The sequence below is a fragment of the Ambystoma mexicanum genome, chromosome 12 (assembly GCF_040938575.1).
Source record: "Ambystoma mexicanum isolate Mex_15411 chromosome 12, UKY_AmexF1_1, whole genome shotgun sequence".
Lineage (NCBI taxonomy): Eukaryota > Metazoa > Chordata > Amphibia > Caudata > Ambystomatidae > Ambystoma > Ambystoma mexicanum.
Genome location: NC_090936.1, coordinates 1,049,403,343 through 1,049,424,529, shown reverse-complemented (window position 1 = coordinate 1,049,424,529; position 21,187 = coordinate 1,049,403,343). Strand labels below are relative to the sequence as shown.

Genomic DNA, 21,187 nt, shown 5'->3' with positions numbered 1-21,187 from the left:
GGCTGAGGCTACGAAACAGGGTGACAGGGGCCATTTAAAGAGCTTCTTCTCAGTGATGTGGGCAGATGACTGAAGAGCGGGCTTGGGCGAGAAGGGGAGGGTGCCTGACGTGCTACGCAGATGAGACATCTGAAGGCGGGCAAGCCCTTTTACAGTTGTGTGACCTTAAGTGTTATAACCTTTGAAGGCAATAATGTACCAAAGCACCGTGTTTGTGTGTTTTGCAGGGGAAGAGGAGAGCAGATCAGAAGAGAAGAATTCAAGGCTGGTGTATTTGTTGTTCTCTGTTCCTGTCGCAGTGATGGCTGCAGCTGTAATATTTACTGTTCTGCGGAGTAAGCAGAAGAGGCAGAAGAGGAAAACACCTCAAGGTATGAAACACATTTATATTTTCACATGCCTTTCACAGCGCTGCAAGATCTTCTAGAACCAGAGTGGTTTCATTTATTAGTTCACTTGAGCAATAATACCCGAACGCAATGGTCCCGGGATCCAGCCCGCAAGATCGCATATTATTGCTATTGGCACCCTGGGTTTGTAATCTGGAAAACCGGGGTGCTAAGAGCAAAGGATTTGGTTTATGAATGGAACGCCTCACAGAGCACCGTTCATTGAATCAAAATACTTAGGATGGCTGCCATGGATCAGAAAGGCGCGGCTCCATACGGGTCCCCTTTTCCATGGCGGCCTCACCCCTGCACCCTGCCCATGGTGCTTTATTCGCCAAACTGAACCAGACTTTATCATGTCCTCCGATACTGGCATTCACGCCTTCCAGATGTCAGCGTACGGCCTTGCGCCCATGTTGACTTTGTAGAATTGTGACTATGCTGAATCACTAATTGTGCCCAGTGCCTAGGCTGCATTGGCGAACTATGTCCCTGCTAAATTGTTGATCTGTGCATATTCCGCATCTAGCCTATAGTACTGTGCCGATGTTAGCCTATGGCCTGCGCCCATGTTGACTTTGTAGAATTGTGACTATGCTGAATCACTAATTGTGCCCAGTGCCTAGGCTACATTGGCTATGTCCCTGCTAAATTGTTGATCTGCGCACATTCCGAATCTAGCCCATAGTACTGGACTGATGTTAGTGTATGGCCTTGCGCCCATGTTGATTTTATAGAACTGTGTCCATGCTGACTTGTTAAATTGTCCCTAGTGCATATGCCGCATTGGCGAACTGTGTCCTTGCTAATTGTTGACCCACTCCGCATCTAGCTTGTAGAACCTTGTCTATGCTGATTTGTTAAACTACGCCTTGTGCCCTTGCCATATTGGTGAACTGTGTCCATCCTAAATCGTTGATCTGTGCACATTCCGCATTTAGCCTATAGTACTGTGCCCATGCTGAATTGCTAAATTGTGCCCAGTGCCTAGGCGGCTTTATTGACTGTGCCCATGATATGACTGGTTAGGACCAGAAAGACGTTCATAGTTGGCTGAAATTGTTATATTCCACTGACTTTGCAAATGTGCTCTACCCCACAATAGGAAAGTTGTTTCTAACTTGTCCCAAATTGCTGTATCTCTCAGCTTCTGCAAAACCACTCTAGCCCACAGCAGAAAATTGATCCCAGCCTATCTCAAATTGCTTAGCTCACTATCAGTGCAATTATGCTCTAGATTACAGTATCAAGTTGCCCCAGTTTGCTTCAAACTGCCCTACCTCACTGCCATTGATACTCGGTTTCAGCCTAGAGATCCCACAGCAGTAAAGTTGTTTCTAACATACTTACCTTTAGCTCGCCATTGCAGAGCTGCTCCTAGCCGGTCATCACACACTGACCTAGCTTACCCTTACTAACCTCAAGAAATGGAAGGTGTGCTTTGCTTTAGCATATTCTTGCACAACTTAATTTTTGATAGCAGCACCCGATATGTATCTCCCCCGCTCTATACTGTCCTTCTAAGGACTCTCCTTTACATAATCACCCTACAAGATCTTAATATGTCACACTTCCCACCTCCACCAGTGCCTGTGCATAACCCCACTATGCAGGTTGATATGACTCCTAGACCCTGTACTCTATTACAGAGGAACCTCAAATTATGTGCAAGACTCTCTAGACTTTATGACCCATTAACCAAAACAACGCCCAGCAATGCCACTCCCGGTCATAGCAAAACCAATTACTCCCAGCACCCTCTCCAACTCAACAGCAGACTCTTCCGAGAACCCATCTATGCACTGAAAAGCAACCACAAAGTACAGCCAGCTCTGGCGCAACCAACTCAGTCTGGAATAAAGGGTGCACTTATAAACGCCCGTTCTATGGTTGCCCACGCATCAGATATAGCAGACCTTCTACTAAGTGAAAACTTAGACTTCCTAGCTATTACGGAAACCTGGCTCCATCCTGCAGCTGGACCAGCAATTATGCTAGCCATCCCAGATGATTATACCCTCCTTAGACTTGATCGTACCACTTCCCGAGGTGGAGGTCTATCCATAATCACTAAAACCAACCTTACACTGCGTCTCTCTCCACCCCACAACACTGACTCATGTGAATCACTAACTGCCAAACTAACTATTTCCAATCCACAGTCTGTATACATCCACCTCATATATCGACCTCCAGGCTCCCTAGGATCCTTTGAGGAGGACCTATTGAACATCCTGTCCAAAAATCTTAAGAATTCTTCCCAGAGTCTCATACTAGGAGACTTTAACCTGGGCTTCAGTGACCCTTCTGACTCTAATTCCACTCAAATCAGCAATTTCTTAGAGGAATTAGGATTCACCCAAAAGATCACAGGGCCTACCCACATTAAAGGCAGAACTCTTGACTAGATCACCGAGCATAACTGGCCAACCACAGGTTTGTCTATAATGCCCCAGCTCTGGTCTGACCACCATCTGATCACATTCTCTTTAGAGGCTTCACCTCACATGCATACCGACAGTATAGCTCCAGCTGTCCCTACCAGAAATAAAAGAAACATTATTCCTGAAAACCTCATCCCTCTGATTCTCCTTACTCTTAACACCATCTCGGACCACACAGACCCTTTCATTATGGTAGACATATATAATAAAGTGATGTTATCCTCACTTGACGCCATAGCACCAATGAAAATGAGAAAGAGTAAACATCGCAAACATGTAAATACTTGGTTCTCCCCTCACCTAAAAGCTATGAGACAAGAGAAACGCTGATGTGAAAAATCTTGGAGGTTAGTTCCTTCAGAGCCTAACAAGAACAATTTGAGAAAAATAGCCGCCCTCTACAAAAAAGAAATTATTCTAGCCAAGCAAACTTCATGCGACCTCCGAATTGCCCAAGCCAAGTCTAATACCAAAGAGCTTTTTGCTATTCTGAAAGAGGTAGACTCTCTGATCCAAACCCCTGACTCCTGCCTTAAGGACAAAAATTGGTGCACAGGCATACAAAATGCTCTGGCCAATAAAATAACAACCCTTCAGACCAAGATCAATAACAAAAAAGACATGCTCCTCACTACCTCCAAATCCAATAATACTAGTGTGCCAGGGCCGAAAGCTATCTTGCCTCCACCCCACAGGCTCATTCCCTACTTTGACTTTCATAATGTTTCTACTAAAGAGGTCAAAAAAGTCATCCTTACCCTCAAACCCTCAAACTGCCATGGTGACTTATGCCCAACACAATTTATAAAAGATGCTGCGCGCGATCTTTCACCTTTTATCACCAAATTAATAAACGCCTCCTTCAACTCAGGCACTATACCTAATAACTTGAAACATTCCTGGGTTCTCCCACTCCTCAAAAAACAAAACTGAGATCCTTCCATCCCTACTAATTAACGCCCTATCACTACAGTGCCATTCCTACTTTAAATCCTCGACAAAATAGCATACTTACAAATACAACATTACCTTGAACTTAACCACCTTCTAGGAGTAAAACAGTTAGGCTTCAGACCCCAACATGGAACTGAGACTGCGCTTACAGACACATATAGATGAGCTGAGAGACAAGGGTAAGATGGCACTACTGTTGCTTCTTGATCTCTCAGCAGCATTTGATCTGGTTGACCACAGGACCCTCTGCAACCACTTAGAGTCGGCAGCCCACTTCTCCTAAGAGGCCATTGATTGGATTCAATCCTTTCTTCATAACAGAACAATGCAAGTCTTCTCCCCGCTGGCAGCTGCTGACCCTATTCCCATTACTTGTGGTGTGCCACAGGGCTCTTGTGTCTCTTCCACTTTGTACAACATTTTCACAAAGCCCCTTTTCAATTATCTTGACGGTCTGGTTATCACCTACACAAACTACGCTGATGATACTCAGATCCTCATCCCGCTGACGGGGGATTATGATAAGGATTTGGCCTTTGTAAATAGAGTGTACCTCATCATCCAGGCATGGATGGCCTCACACGGTCTATGCCTGAATGATGACAAAACGGAACTACTCCTCCTAGGCACAATATCTAACCTCAATAAACAAGGCCAGAACTATTCTTCTTTCAAAATCGATAATAACATCATTTCTGTGGCCAAGGAGGTTAAAACCCTTGGCTTCCATCTAGACTCCACACTAGCCTTCAAAAAACAAGTAAACGCCATGGCCTCCGCTACCTCCTACACTTGCAAACTTATCAGAACAGCCAAACCCTTCCTCCCTTCCAATAACTGTATCACCCTAGCTAGAGCCTTGATCTTGTCCAAACTGGACTACTGCAATGTTCTCTATGTAGGCAGCAACAAATACATTACAAACATGATCCAAATTCTGCAAAATAATGCCTTAAGAGCAGCTTTGAGTCTCCCAAAAAAAGCCCACATTTCAGACATTAGAAGATCTGTTAACTGGCTCTCTACGAAAGACAAGATCTTCCTCAAAACTTATAACGAGATTCACCAGACAAGCTTCCGGCCGCCCTTCTAGAACGGCCAACTTAAACCTTCTACTAGTGCCAAGATTCAAACGTATTAGGACTGGAGGGAGCAGTTTCCCCGTCAAAGCAGCACAACATTGGAATTCCCTACCGCCCCCCCCAAGGGAAGACCTTCCTTATTTACACTTTAGATCCAATCTTATCTCTTGGATTAAGGAACATGACATTTAAAGTATTTATTGCGCTCAGTTATAACCTAATTCTGTAAGCCTGTGTATATTTTATGTAAATATGAGTTATTGTAATCTTGTGTATATTTTATGTATTATGACTTACTGTACTCTGTCTTCAATGCTGTGATGCGTCCAGTACTGTAACCCCTAGCTGGACCCATCTACAGTGATCTATGTAACCCAAGCTATACAATCCTCTTGTTGCTCTTGCGCCCTGCTACCTCCGGGTTAGGAGCGCATTAGAAAAATAATAAACAAACAAACAAATATATAGGAGGGATACAGTACATTAGCAGAATTAATATACATTTTTATGCAAACTCTACAAGTATGTGTAGGAGATGTACATTTCATGCAAGTACACTAATGCACGTCTGAAAACTCACTTGAAAGTCAGAAATTACTTTGATGTTGATTTTCAAGAGATGTAGATAGTGTACATGTATGAACTGTGCAACTCATATATAATAATATATTGTACATATTGAAACTCACATCAAAGTCAAACCTGTCTCCAATGTAAGTTTTCATGCAGATAGGAGGCATATATGACATATGCATTTTATGACTTTATGTTACGCTCACCTGGCTCCCACAGGGGCGTCGATCTGAACTGGACAGCTGCGGTCTCCACCAATGTGACGCGTAGTGCAGAGATGACGGACTGGACTGGCCCACCTAGCTTCGTTTGCTTGGCCCGTAGGAATATTCTTCTGCAAATGGAGAAAGGGAATTAACCACCCGTGGAGTTGAGCGTTAACCCCCACCCACTCCCGCTGTTCTCCCCACTGATCACCTTTGATGTCCCGTCTTATAGTCTCACCTGATGGTTTGGAAAGATGAGCTCTCCATCCTGCATTGAGTGCAGGGGCGCGTAGATTACCAGTTGCTTCACTGGCTCGAGGGAATTGGTGAGTTCCAGAACAATATTGACTCTGAGATTCCCGGCAACACGCCGAAAGTATGTAGTTTGTAAGAGTTCAAATGTTTGACTTTCACTCTTGTCCGATTCCTTGCAGGTTGCAGCTTGACCCTAGCGAAGAGTTCCTCGTGGCACCCGGTAATATTCAGGTAAGGATTTGTATTATCCAACACAGTTCGATAAAATAATGTCAATATGTAAACTGTTGCTTTCTCCCTTATTCAGGCGCTGAGAGAAAGTATGAAGTCTCGGGGAATAATGCCTCCGGCGGTAAAATCAGGTAAGTCTATTGTGGTGAGGAGGTTTCCCCTTGTTTGTCCCTTTGTTTCACCTTGCTGTCCTTTTGTTTCCCCTTAGGGGCCGGGTTCGGCGAGGATGCAGTGGAAGCAGCGCCGACCCGTGAAGAGGAGTAGTACCCCCAGTGGTAAAATCAGGTAAGTCTATGGGGGTGACTAATATTGCCTCTGTGTATTCCCTTGGCTCACCTTGCTGTTCTTGTCTTCCCCTTAGGTGCCGGAGTGCGGCGGGAGCATGCAGAAGGATGCAGTGGAATGTGAAGATGCTGCGAAGGCCGGTGAGTTCAGCGCGGCGCTGCTGCAGGCGAAGCGACGCGCATAAAATAACTTCTTTCTTCCAGCTCGAAGGCGCGATGGATTGAGAATTCAGGTAAGGATCAAAGGTATTGCTCTTGTTCCAACCTTTTCTCCTTCTTTCTCCCTTTTTCTAGGAGCTCCGGACTCGAGGCGGGCATGGCAGAAGACTGGATGCAGACTTGCAGGCACGGTGAGCGTTACACTGCTGGATGCAGAATAACGCGAAGCGTGTGCTGCTCTTCGGGCGTGATTTAAATAGCCTCCAAAGTAGTCCCAGGTAAGTATTCCTCCCTAGCCCCACCCGAGTAAAAAATAGTCCCTAGGTAAAGTAGTCCCTTACATGCCTCCTTTGGCTTGGAGCTCTTGCAGCATGGTCTGCATCAGGTAAGTTTTAATCTATGAGCCTGGCGCCTATGGCACCAGGACTGACTCTCCATATGAGCCTGGCGCCATAGGCGCCAGGACTGCACCCAAATAGCCCCTAGCTGGGGTTGTTGGGCTTGCTTAGTATAACTTGATGCCTGCTTCCGGGGTTGCTGGACTTGGTCTGGGTCCCAGGGGGTAGGCATCATGACACTTTAACGCAATGTAAATGATCTGTCTGCCACTATTGGTGGCCTTGATGCACTTGGCTCTGTCACAAAAACGGGGGTTGTGGTTCATGAGTGGTACAGTGGGAAAGGCAGATGCAAAACCTATGTTATTGATGCATGCAGGTCAGAAGTACACGGTTCTTCAGTGCCAATCTGCTTTCTATGGGTTTGGCAGAAGAAACTTTGGATATGTTATCCATACGGAAGAGCCCAAGTAATGATAGACTACAGTTTTTTTTTGTCTGGTTAGCTGTTGATGTGGGAGAGTGTGACAGGGGTAAAGAGGAGAGCTTAGTCATGGCTCGGTTAGTGTTAATATGCTAATTGCTAGGCCTGTGGTGGCCTTCTGTGGGGGTTTTGTGTGTATAGAGTAAGGTGGTAGAAGATCTTGGAGGGGAGTTGGTTAGTTGGGGGAAGGCAGGAGTAGGCCTTAGAAAGCAAAATAACTTGCACTCCTACCTCTCACCATTTGCATCTAGGTCCCATTTCTCTAGCTCCCAATGCCACATCTCTCACTCTCTCTCTCTCTGTCTCTATCTGTTTCACTTTCTTTCTCTGTCTCTCTCAAATAGATCCATTATACCCCATGAACAACAAAACAAAACATAGCAAACACTCACGCTACTTATACACCATACACTTACACACCAACAACACATATGCCATACACCACACAGTCTTACAGCATACGCTGTTATGACACACACTCTTCTAAAACACACTCTTATGACACATACTCTTACAACACATGCTCTTAAACCACTGGCTTTTATGACACTCGCAATAACAACACACACCCTTATGGCACTTACGACACATGTTCTTATGACAGTTGCTCTGACAACATACACTCTTACGACACACACTCTTATGACACACTCTTACAATACACTCTTACGACACTCACTCATATGACACGCACTGGTATTGCACCTGCTGCCATCAGACATGCTGTTTGGACATACTTATAACACACAATGTGGAGAATTGACATCTGGTAAGGGTGCAAAGATCTGACGTTTTTAGTTTTCTATTGATACATAAAATGATGTGTGTAATTCCATCTCCAAAAGGGTAAGCTGCTAACCAGAGACCCCTTTTTGTCAACTCAATGCCAAAAGCATGCGGTTCGATCTTCCCGGTCATTGCAGCAAAACTCTGGACCACTTCTGAAAACCTGGCTCTTCAGTTAGCAAACTAGGCAAAAGTACTGCTTTGAATATATGAGTGCCCACTGTGTAAAATGTACAGCAACCAGTGGCTTGATGCCTACGGGTTTAGTGAGCTTTACACAAGTAAAAATAAATAAATAAATGTGCCCTGCTGCATTAGCATCCTGATCCGCAGCACCTGCTCTACTGGAGCAGAGCAGGTTCAAAGGTCACAAGAGGCCCACTCGACAGCTGCAGTGACAGCCACGTTTCTGCAGCGCATGGGCGGAATTTAAGGTATGCCCCCTTTTACCAAAACTACCATGATCATAAGTAATCCATGCTGGTAGCAGGGTAAACTCTAAATAAAGCTATTCCTGAGTTTAGGCATGGTGCATGGTAATCCTTATGATCATGGCCGCCACATTCCAAATTGAAATCGCACATGTGTCAGCTCCTGTGAGTCAGCTCTGCAGTGGAAGGTGATGTGTATTCTGGTCAGCCAGGTGGAGTATACCAAATGGCAGAACAGGAACCTGGAGGAGTGGTTTTTGATGCTTTGTGAGGGCAGGTAACACCCTCTGCCAGAGACAGCTACACATCGGGCAGCTTTCCTGTGCCCGGGCATCAAAGGCGCCCACCCACTCAAAAGGAGTAGCCTCACACCAGGGTGCAGCATCTCAAAAGCACCAGGACTGACTCTCCATATGAGCCTGGCGCCATAGGCGCCAGGACTGCACCCAAATAGCCCCTAGCAGGGGTTGTTGGGCTTGCTTAGTATAACTTGATGCCTGCTTCCGGGGTTGCTGGACTTGGTCTGGGTCCCCGGGGGTAGGCATCATGACACTTTAACGTAATGTAAATGATCTGTCTGCCACTATTGGTGGCCTTGCTGCACTTGGCTCTGTCACAAAAACGGGGGTTGGGGTTCATGAGTGGTACAGTGGGAAAGGCAGATGCAAAACCTATGTTATTGATGAATGCAGGTCAGAAGTACACGGTTCTTCAGTGCCAATCTGCTTTCTATGGGTTTGGCAGAAGAAACTTCGGATATGTTATCCATACGGAAGAGCCCAAGTAATGATAGACTACAGTTTTTTTTGTCTGGTTAGCTGTTGATGTGGGAGAGTGTGACAGGGGTAAAGAGGAGAGCTTAGTCATGGCTCGGTTAGTGTTAATATGCTAATTGCTAGGCCTGTGGTGGCCTTCTGTGGGGGTTTTGTGTGTATAGAGTAAGGTGGTAGAAGATCTTGGAGGGGAGTTGGTTAGTTGGGGGAAGGCAGGAGTAGGCCTTAGAAGGCAAAATAACTTGCACTCCTACCTCTCACCATTTGCATCTAGGTCCCATTTCTCTAGCTCCCAATGCCACATCTCTCTCTCTCTCTCTCTCTCTCTCTCTCTCTCTCTCTCTCTCTCTCTGTCTCTCTCTATCTGTTTCACTTTCTTTCTCTGTCTCTCTCAAATAGATACATTATACCCCATGAACAACAAAACAAAACATAGCAAACACTCACACTACTTGTACACCATACACTTACACACCAACAACACATATGCCATACACCACACAGTCTTACAGCATACGCTGTTATGACACACACTCTTCTAAAACACACTCTTATGACACATACTCTTACAACACATGCTCTTAAACCACTGGCTTTTATGACACTCGCAATAACAACACACACCCTTATGGCACTTACGACGCATGTTCTTATGACAGTTGCTCTGACAACATACACTCTTACGACACACACTCTTATGACACACTCTTACAATACACTCTTACGACACTCACTCATATGACACGCACTGGTATTGCACCTGCTGCCATCAGACATGCTGTTTGGACATACTTATAACACACAATGTGGAGAATTGACATCTGGTAAGGGTGCAAAGATCTGACGTTTTTAGTTTTCTAGTGATACATAAAATGATGTGTGTAATTCCATCTCCAAAAGGGTAAGCTGCTAACCAGAGACCCCTTTTTGTCAACTCAATGCCAAAAGCATGCGGTTCGATCTTCCCGGTCATTGCAGCAAAACTCTGGACCACTTCTGAAAACCTGGCTCTTCAGTTAGCAAACTAGGCAAAAGTACTGCTTTGAATATATGAGTGCCCACTGTGTAAAATGTACAGCAACCAGTGGCTTGATGCCTACGGGTTTAGTGCACTTTACAAAAGTAAAAATAAATAAATAAATGTGCCCTGCTGCATTAGCAGCCTGATCCGCAGCACCTGCTCTACTGGAGCAGAGCAGGTTCAAAGGTCACAAGAGGCCCACTCGACAGCTGCAGTGACAGCCACGTTTCTGCAGCGCATGGGCGGAATTTAAGGTATGCCCCCTTTTACCAAAACTATCATGATCATAAGTAACCCATGCTGGTAGCAGGGTAAACTCGAAATAAAGCTATTCCTGAGTTTAGGCATGGTGCATGGTAATCCTTATGATCATGGCCGCCACATTCCAAATTGAAATCGCACATGTGTCAGCTCCTGTGAGTCAGCTCTGCAGTGGAAGGTGATGTGTATTCTGGTCAGCCAGGTGGAGTATACCAAATGGCAGAACAGGAACCTGGAGGAGTGGTTTTTGATGCTTTGTGAGGGCAGGTAACACCCTCTGCCAGAGACTGCTACACATCGGGCAGCTTTCCTGTGCCCGGGCATCAAAGGCGCCCACCCACTCAAAAGGAGTAGCCTCACACCAGGGTGCAGCATCGCAAAAGCACCAGGACTGACTCTCCATATGCGCCTGGCGCCATAGGCGCCAGGACTGCACCCAAATAGCCCCTAGCAGGGGTTGTTGGGCTTGCTTAGTATAACTTGATGCATGCTTCCAGGGTTGCTGGACTTGGTCTGGGTCCCCGGGGGTAGGCATCATGACACTTTAACGTAATGTAAATGATCTGTCTGCCACTATTGGTGGCCTTGCTGCACTTGGCTCTGTCACAAAAACGAGGGTTGGGGTTCATGAGTGGTACAGTGGGAAAGGCAGATGCAAAACCTATGTTATTGATGCATGCAGGTCAGAAGTACACGGTTCTTCAGTGCCAATCTGCTTCCTATGGGTTTGGCAGAAGAAACGTCGGATATGTTATCCATACGGAAGAGCCCAAGTAATGATAGACTACAGTTTTTTTTGTCTGGTTAGCTGTTGATGTGGGAGAGTGTGACAGGGGTAAAGAGGAGAGCTTAGTCATGGCTCGGTTAGTGTTAATATGCTAATTGCTAGGCCTGTGGTGGCCTTCTGTGGGGGTTTTGTGTGTATAGAGTAAGGTGGTAGAAGATCTTGGAGGGGAGTTGGTTAGTTGGGGGAAGGCAGGAGCAGGCCTTAGAAGGCAAAATAACTTGCACTCCTACCTCTCACCACTTGCATCTAGGTCCCATTTCTCTAGCTCCCAATGCCACATCTCTCTCTCTCTCTCTCTCTCTCTCTCTCTCTCTCTGTCTCTCTCTCTCTCTCTCTCTCTATCTGTTTCACTTTCTTTCTCTGTCTCTCTCAAATAGATCCATTATACCCCATGAACAACAAAACAAAACATAGCAAACACTCACGCTACTTATACACCATACACTTACACACCAACAACACATATGCCATACACCACACAGTCTTACAGCATACGCTGTTATGACACACACTCTTCTAAAACACACTCTTATGACACATACTCTTACAACACATGCTCTTAAACCACTGGCTTCTATGACACTCGCAATAACAACACACACCCTTATGGCACTTACGATGCATGTTCTTATGACAGTTGCTCTGACAACATACACTCTTACGACACACACTCTTATGACACACTCTTACAATACACTCTTACGACACTCACTCATATGACACGCACTGGTATTGCACCTGCTGCCATCAGACATGCTGTTTGGACATACTTACAACACACAATGTGGAGAATTGACATCTGGTAAGGGTGCAAAGACCTGACGTTTTTAGTTTTCTATTGATACATAAAATGATGTGTTTAATTCCATCTCCAAAATGTAAGCTGCTAATCAGAGACCCCTTTTTGTCAACTCAATGCCAAAAGCATGCGGTTCGATCTTCCCGGTCATTGCAGCAAAACTCTGGACCACTTCTGAAAACCTGGCTCTTCAGTTAGCAAACTAGGCAAAAGTACTGCTTTGACTATATGAGTGCCCACTGTGTAAAATGTACAGCAACCAGTGGCTTGATGCCTACGGGTTTAGTTCGCTTTACAAAAGTAAAAATAAATAAATAAATGTGCCCTGCTGCATTAGCAGCCTGATCCGCAGCACCTGCTCTACTGGAGCAGAGCAGGTTCAAAGGTCACAAGATGCCCACTCGACAGCTGCAGTGACAGCCACGTTTCTGCAGCGCATGGGCGGAATTTAAGGTATGCCCCTTTTACCAAAACTACCATGATCATAAGTAACCCATGCTGGTAGCAGGGTAAACTCTAAATAAAGCTATTCCTGAGTTTAGGCATGGTGCATGGTAATCCTTATGATCATGGCCGCCACATTCCAAATTGAAATCGCACATGTGTCAGCTCCTGTGAGTCAGCTCTGCAGTGGAAGGTGATGTGTATTCTGGTCAGCCAGGTGGAGTATACCAAATGGCAGAACAGGAACCTGGAGGAGTGGTTTTTGATGCTTTGTGAGGGCAGGTAACACCCTCTGCCAGAGACAGCTACACATCGGGCAGCTTTCCTGTGCCCGGGCATCAAAGGCGCCCACCCACTCAAAAGGAGTAGCCTCACACCAGGGTGCAGCATCGCAAAAGCACCAGGACTGACTCTCCATATGAGCCTGGCGCCATAGGCGCCAGGACTGCACCCAAATAGCCCCTAGCAGGGGTTGTTGGGTTTGCTTAGTATAACTTGATGCCTTCTTCCAGGGTTGCTGGACTTGGTCTGGGTCCCCGGGGGTAGGCATCATGACACTTTAACGTAATGTAAATGATCTGTCTGCCACTATTGGTGGCCTTGCTGCACTTGGCTCTGTCACAAAAACGGGGGTTGGGGTTCATGAGTGGTACAGTGGGAAAGGCAGATGCAAAACCTATGTTATTGATGCATGCAGGTCAGAAGTACACGGTTCTTCAGTGCCAATCTGCTTTGTATGGGTTTGGCAGAAGAAACTTTGGATATGTTATCCATACGGAAGAGCCCAAGTAATGATAGACTACAGTTTTTTTTGTCTGGTTAGCTGTTGATGTGGGAGAGTGTGACAGGGGTAAAGAGGAGAGCTTAGTCATGGCTCGGTTAGTGTTAATATGCTAATTGCTAGGCCTGTGGTGGCCTTCTGTGGGGGTTTTGTGTGTATAGAGTAAGGTGCTAGAAGATCTTGGAGGGGAGTTGGTTAGTTGGGGGAAGGCAGGAGTAGGCCTTAGAAGGCAAAATAACTTGCACTCCTACCTCTCACCACTTGCATCTAGGTCCCATTTCTCTAGCTCCCAATGCCACATCTCTCTCTCTCTCTCTCTCTGTCTCTCTCTATCTGTTTCACTTTCTTTCTCTGTCTCTCTCAAATAGATCCATTATACCCCATGAACAACAAAACAAAACATAGCAAACACTCACGCTACTTATACACCATACACTTACACACCAACAACACATATGCCATACACCACACAGTCTTACAGCATACGCTGTTATGACACACACTCTTCTAAAACACACTCTTATGACACATACTCTTACAACACATGCTCTTAAACCACTGGCTTTTATGACACTCGCAATAACAACACACACCCTTATGGCACTTACGATGCATGTTCTTATGACAGTTGCTCTGACAACATACACTCTTACGACACACACTCTTATGACACACTCTTACAATACACTCTTACGACACTCACTCATATGACACGCACTGGTATTGCACCTGCTGCCATCAGACATGCTGTTTGGACATACTTACAACACACAATGTGGAGAATTGACATCTGGTAAGGGTGCAAAGACCTGACGTTTTTAGTTTTCTATTGATACATAAAATGATGTGTTTAATTCCATCTCCAAAATGTAAGCTGCTAATCAGAGACCCCTTTTTGTCAACTCAATGCCAAAAGCATGCGGTTCGATCTTCCCGGTCATTGCAGCAAAACTCTGGACCACTTCTGAAAACCTGGCTCTTCAGTTAGCAAACTAGGCAAAAGTACCGCTTTGACTATATGAGTGTCCACTGTGTAAAATGTACAGCAACCAGTGGCTTGATGCCTACGGGTTTAGTTCGCTTTACAAAAGTAAAAATAAATAAATAAATGTGCCCTGCTGCATTAGCAGCCTGATCCGCAGCACCTGCTCTACTGGAGCAGAGCAGGTTCAAAGGTCACAAGAGGCCCACTCGACAGCTGCAGTGACAGCCACGTTTCTGCAGCGCATGGGCGGAATTTAAGGTATGCCCCTTTTACCAAAACTACCCTGATCATAAGTAACCCATGCTGGTAGCAGGGTAAACTCTAAATAAAGCTATTCCTGAGTTTAGGCATGGTGCATGGTAATCCTTATGATCATGGCCGCCACATTCCAAATTGAAATCGCACATGTGTCAGCTCCTGTGAGTCAGCTCTGCAGTGGAAGGTGATGTGTATTCTGGTCAGCCAGGTGGAGTATACCAAATGGCAGAACAGGAACCTGGAGGAGTGGTTTTTGATGCTTTGTGAGGGCAGGTAACACCCTCTGCCAGAGACAGCTACACATCGGGCAGCTTTCCTGTGCCCGGGCATCAAAGGCGCCCACCCACTCAAAAGGAGTAGCCTCACACCAGGGTGCAGCATCGCAAAAGCACCAGGACTGACTCTCCATATGAGCCTGGCGCCATAGGCGCCAGGACTGCACCCAAATAGCCCCTAGCAGGGGTTGTTGGGTTTGCTTAGTATAACTTGATGCCTTCTTCCAGGGTTGCTGGACTTGGTCTGGGTCCCCGGGGGTAGGCATCATGACACTTTAACGTAATGTAAATGATCTGTCTGCCACTATTGGTGGCCTTGCTGCACTTGGCTCTGTCACAAAAACGGGGGTTGGGGTTCATGAGTGGTACAGTGGGAAAGGCAGATGCAAAACCTATGTTATTGATGCATGCAGGTCAGAAGTACACGGTTCTTCAGTGCCAATCTGCTTTGTATGGGTTTGGCAGAAGAAACTTTGGATATGTTATCCATACGGAAGAGCCCAAGTAATGATAGACTACAGTTTTTTTTGTCTGGTTAGCTGTTGATGTGGGAGAGTGCGACAGGGGTAAAGAGGAGAGCTTAGTCATGGCTCGGTTAGTGTTAATATGCTAATTGCTAGGCCTGTGGTGGCCTTCTGTGGGGGTTTTGTGTGTATAGAGTAAGGTGCTAGAAGATCTTGGAGGGGAGTTGGTTAGTTGGGGGAAGGCAGGAGTAGGCCTTAGAAGGCAAAATAACTTGCACTCCTACCTCTCACCACTTGCATCTAGGTCCCATTTCTCTAGCTCCCAATGCCACATCTCTCTCTCTCTCTCTCTCTGTCTCTCTCTATCTGTTTCACTTTCTTTCTCTGTCTCTCTCAAATAGATCCATTATACCCCATGAACAACAAAACAAAACATAGCAAACACTCACGCTACTTATACACCATACACTTACACACCAACAACACATATGCCATACACCACACAGTCTTACAGCATACGCTGTTATGACACACACTCTTCTAAAACACACTCTTATGACACATACTCTTACAACACATGCTCTTAAACCACTGGCTTTTATGACACTCGCAATAACAACACACACCCTTATGGCACTTACGACGCATGTTCTTATGACAGTTGCTCTGACAACATACACTCTTACGACACACACTCTTATGACACACTCTTACAATACACTCTTACGACACTCACTCATATGACACGCACTGGTATTGCACCTGCTGCCATCAGACATGCTGTTTGGACATACTTATAACACACAATGTGGAGGATTGACATCTGGTAAGGGTGCAAAGACCTGACATTTTTAGTTTTCTATTGATACATAAAATGATGTGTGTAATTCCATCTCCAAAAGGGTAAGCTGCTAACCAGAGACCCCTTTTTGTCAACTCAATGCCAAAATCATGCGGTTCGATCTTCCCGGTCATTGCAGCAAAACTCTGGACCACTTCTGAAAACCTGGCTCTTCAGTTAGCAAACTAGGCAAAAGTACTGCTTTGACTATATGAGTGCCCACTGTGTAAAATGTACAGCAACCAGTGGCTTGATGCCTACGGGTTTAGTGCGCTTTACACAAGTAAAAATAAATAAATAAATGTGCCCTGCTGCATTAGCATCCTAATCCGCAGCACCTGCTCTACTGGAGCAGAGCAGGTTCAAAGGTCACAAGAGGCCCACTCGACAGCTGCAGTGACAGCCACGTTTCTGCAGCGCATGGGCGGAATTTAAGGTATGCCCCCTTTTACCAAAACTACCATGATCATAAGTAACCCATGCTGGTAGCAGGGTAAACTCTAAATAAAGCTATTCCTGAGTTTAGGCATGGTGCATGGTAATCCTTATGATCATGGCCGCCACATTCCAAATTGAAATCGCACATGTGTCAGCTCCTGTGAGTCAGCTCTGCAGTGGAAGGTGATGTGTATTCTGGTCAGCCAGGTGGAGTATACCAAATGGCAGAACAGGAACCTGGAGGAGTGGTTTTTGATGCTTTGTGAGGGCAGGTAACACCCTCTGCCAGAGACAGCTACACATCGGGCAGCTTTCCTGTGCCCGGGCATCAAAGGCGCCCACCCACTCAAAAGGAGTAGCCTCACACCAGGGTGCAGCATCTCAAAAGCACCAGGACTGACTCTCCATATGAGCCTGGCGCCATAGGCGCCAGGACTGCACCCAAATAGCCCCTAGCAGGGGTTGTTGGGCTTGCTTAGTATAACTTGATGCCTGCTTCCGGGGTTGCTGGACTTGGTCTGGGTCCCCGGGGGTAGGCATCATGACACTTTAACGTAATGTAAATGATCTGTCTGCCACTATTGGTGGCCTTGCTGCACTTGGCTCTGTCACAAAAACGGGGGTTGGGGTTCATGAGTGGTACAGTGGGAAAGGCAGATGCAAAACCTATGTTATTGATGAATGCAGGTCAGAAGTACACGGTTCTTCAGTGCCAATCTGCTTTCTATGGGTTTGGCAGAAGAAACTTCGGATATGTTATCCATACGGAAGAGCCCAAGTAATGATAGACTACAGTTTTTATTGTCTGGTTAGCTGTTGATGTGGGAGAGTGTGACAGGGGTAAAGAGGAGAGCTTAGTCATGGCTCGGTTAGTGTTAATATGCTAATTGCTAGGCCTGTGGTGGCCTTCTGTGGGGGTTTTGTGTGTATAGAGTAAGGTGGTAGAAGATCTTGGAGGGGAGTTGGTTAGTTGGGGGAAGGCAGGAGTAGGCCTTAGAAGGCAAAATAACTTGCACTCCTACCTCTCACCATTTGCATCTAGGTCCCATTTCTCTAGCTCCCAATGCCACATCTCTCTCTCTCTCTCTCTCTCTCTCTCTCTGTCTCTCTCTATCTGTTTCACTTTCTTTCTCTGTCTCTCTCAAATAGATCCATTATACCCCATGAACAACAAAACAAAACATAGCAAACACTCACGCTACTTATACACCATACACTTGCACACCAACAACACATATGCCATACACCACACAGTCTTACAGCATACGCTGTTATGACACACACTCTTCTAAAACACACTCTTATGACACATACTCTTACAACACATGCTCTTAAACCACTGGCTTTTATGACACTCGCAATAACAACACACACCCTTATGGCACTTACGACGCATGTTCCTATGACAGTTGCTCTGACAACATAAACTCTTACGACACACACTCTTATGACACACTCTTACAATACACTCTTACGACACTCACTCATATGACACGCACTGGTATTGCACCTGCTGCCATCAGACATGCTGTTTGGACATACTTATAACACACAATGTGGAGAATTGACATCTGGTAAGGGTGCAAAGACCTGACGTTTTTAGTTTTCTATTGATACATAAAATGATGTGTGTAATTCCATCTCCAAAAGGGTAAGCTGCTAACCAGAGACCCCTTTTTGTCAACTCAATGCCAAAAGCATGCGGTTCGATCTTCCCGGTCATTGCAGCAAAACTCTGGACCACTTCTGAAAACCTGGCTCTTCAGTTAGCAAACTAGGCAAAAGTACTGCTTTGGCTATATGAGTGCCCACTGTGTAAAATGTACAGCAACCAGTGGCTTGATGCCTACGGGTTTAGTGCGCTTTACAAAAGTAAAAATAAATAAATAAATGTGCCCTGCTGCATTAGCAGCCTGATCCGCAGCACCTGCTCTACTGGAGCAGAGCAGGTTCAAAGGTCACAAGAGGCCCACTCGACAGCTGCAGTGACAGCCACGTTTCTGCAGCGCATGGGCGGAATTTAAGGTATGCCCCCTTTTACCAAAACTACCATGATCATAAGTAACCCATGCTGGTAGCAGGGTAAACTCGAAATAAAGCTATTCCTGAGTTTAGGCATGGTGCATGGTAATCCTTATGATCATGGCCGCCACATTCCAAATTGAAATCGCACATGTGTCAGCTCCTGTGAGTCAGCTCTGCAGTGGAAGGTGATGTGTATTCTGGTCAGCCAGGTGGAGTATACCAAATGGCAGAACAGGAACCTGGAGGAGTGGTTTTTGATGCTTTGTGAGGGCAGGTAACACCCTCCGCCAGAGACAGCTACACATCGGGCAGCTTTCCTGTGCCCGGGCATCAAAGGCGCCCACCCACTCAAAAGAAGTAGCCTCACACCAGGGTGCAGCATCTCAAAAGGCCTTTGTTCTTAATGAGAAGGGAATGTGGTGGGATTAGAGTAAGCAGGAGTTCTCTGGTGAATGGCAGGAGACATCCACCATTTTGTAGCTCTCTGTCCCTCTTTCTCTTTCCTGTACCCTCCTCTTCCTCTGTAAGCAAAGCACTTTGCATGTGACCTCAGAAGAGCAAAGTCCACTCCTTTCAAGAGCAGGGATTGAACCACTAAGGCAGGTTAGCTTTAGTCCAATCAAATGGGGACTTTTGCCTTTAAAAGAAGGTGTTTCCCACCCCTTCTTCAGATCCTCTCAAGACAAAAATATTTGCTTTGAAGCACCTGGGAAGAATTCACTTGACTTCCTTAGGGAAAGTTGCACTTCCTAAAGCCATCAGCCTCAGGAAAGAAGGAGTTGTCCAACGCAGGAGAGAGCTCTGCCCCCTACCCACTCCCGAGGCACATTGTGGGTAATTCTTTGCTGTGGTCCACGATCTACCACTCTGCGCCATAATCTCCTAAAGCTGGGAGAGCAGAGCCTGAACGGAAGCCTCCGTTCCTCCGGTCCTTCAGTATCTTTGAGAGGGCCTTACAGCAACCGGAGGACCACACCAGCTGAAGCTCCCTGTTAAGCTGCACCAAACCAGTTCCACTGTGTTCACTGCACCTTGAGCGTACGGGAACACGCCAGTGTCGGCTTTTGTGCTCCTCCACCAGTGGGAGCTATTGCTTGCACTTTAGCCAGCTCAATGCTGCATCGTGCCCTTGCTGAGCCCATCACTTACTAGGCCCGAATCCACTGCTCGATGGGAAGGACCTGGACCTAACTGCTTGAGCATCACACACTAAGTCTGACCAGGCGTTACAACCATGGCTCGACCTGACTAGCCCTCGAATGGCCACCTCAGCGACCTGCAGATCGACGCCCCCAAGATCACCACTTCAACAATCGCTGCCCGCCGACTCGAACAGCTGCAGCATCATGCATGAACCCCTCCCAGTGGCTAAAGCCTGACTCAGCCTGACCCAACTGCAAAGAGATCTTGGGGCTGACCCAGCCTATATCTTAGAGTCCCTCTTCAACCGCACAGTGCGACCGCATTTGCTCCTACTCGACGCCCGCTTGTTTCTTGGGCCCACATGATCCAACGTGCCCAAATTGAGCTTGATCCGCTCACATCTACATTTGACACCGAGTTCAACATCCGTTGACCCACCCAAGAACCGAAACCAGGTACTGTTGACTACAAACTGCCCCCTCGGTCCACTGGGACTGTAGAGACTGATAAGGACTCCTCAGCACCTCTTTCATCGAAAACATATTCTTTCGTAGTTGGTATTTGCTGTAATAATCCTCAGAAGGATACTTTCTTCAGTCTGCTGCTTCCTCTTTGTCTTTCACAGGGGTGGTTTTTGTACAGTATTTCTATTTTTGATCACTTGTAGATGGTGTGTTTAATTAAAGTATATATTTTTATAGGACCTTGATTTGGCATTCTCTTTATTTTGGACTGTGTTACTGTGTTTTTAGGGTCACTGTAGATCACATTCGCACACCTCTTAAGAGCATAGCCTTCCCTCGACCCATGTTACCAGAAAAGGCGAAGGAGGTATATCTTTTAACTGTCTGTTTTACCTTTATGATTGCAATGGGTTTTGGTTTGCAGAAGTGTAAGGGCTGAGTGGGCCATTTTATCCCTACTCATCCTTGTATCCTGTGGGGCAGAATCCAGTTCATCGGCCAGTCAAAATAAAAGTGTGCAGTTAACATTAGTTTTCACTGCCAAGGTATTTTTACAACCTTTTATTTATTTATTTGATTATATCGCACCGCAAGCATCATGGCGCACCCATGGAACTTGACATGATGTTACGCTCACCTGGTCTCTGCGAGGGTGTTGGGGCACGGTTGGAGCCCTCCATGGACTTGGCCCCCCCTGGATCAGACTTCTTCCCCTGCTTCTGTAGTGTGGGCTGCTTTGGTTGCTGGCACTGCCCCTGAGAGAATACGAGAGGCAGTGAGAATGCTGTGGTTGGACTGTGATAAGTTGGGTT

General features: G+C 46.2%; 1 protein-coding gene across 1 annotated transcript in view; it reads left to right on the top strand.

Annotated features, from left to right (window-relative positions):
- Positions 1 to 232: 232 nt before the first annotated feature.
- LOC138514714 (protein NLRC5-like) overlaps positions 233 to 21,187 on the top strand; it is a 311,017-nt gene continuing 290,062 nt past the window's right edge. The window contains exon 1 of the mRNA XM_069630116.1: positions 233 to 371. Coding sequence (XP_069486217.1) covers positions 302 to 371 — 70 coding nt within the window. The 5' untranslated portion in view covers positions 233 to 301. The remainder of the gene's footprint in view (positions 372 to 21,187) is intronic.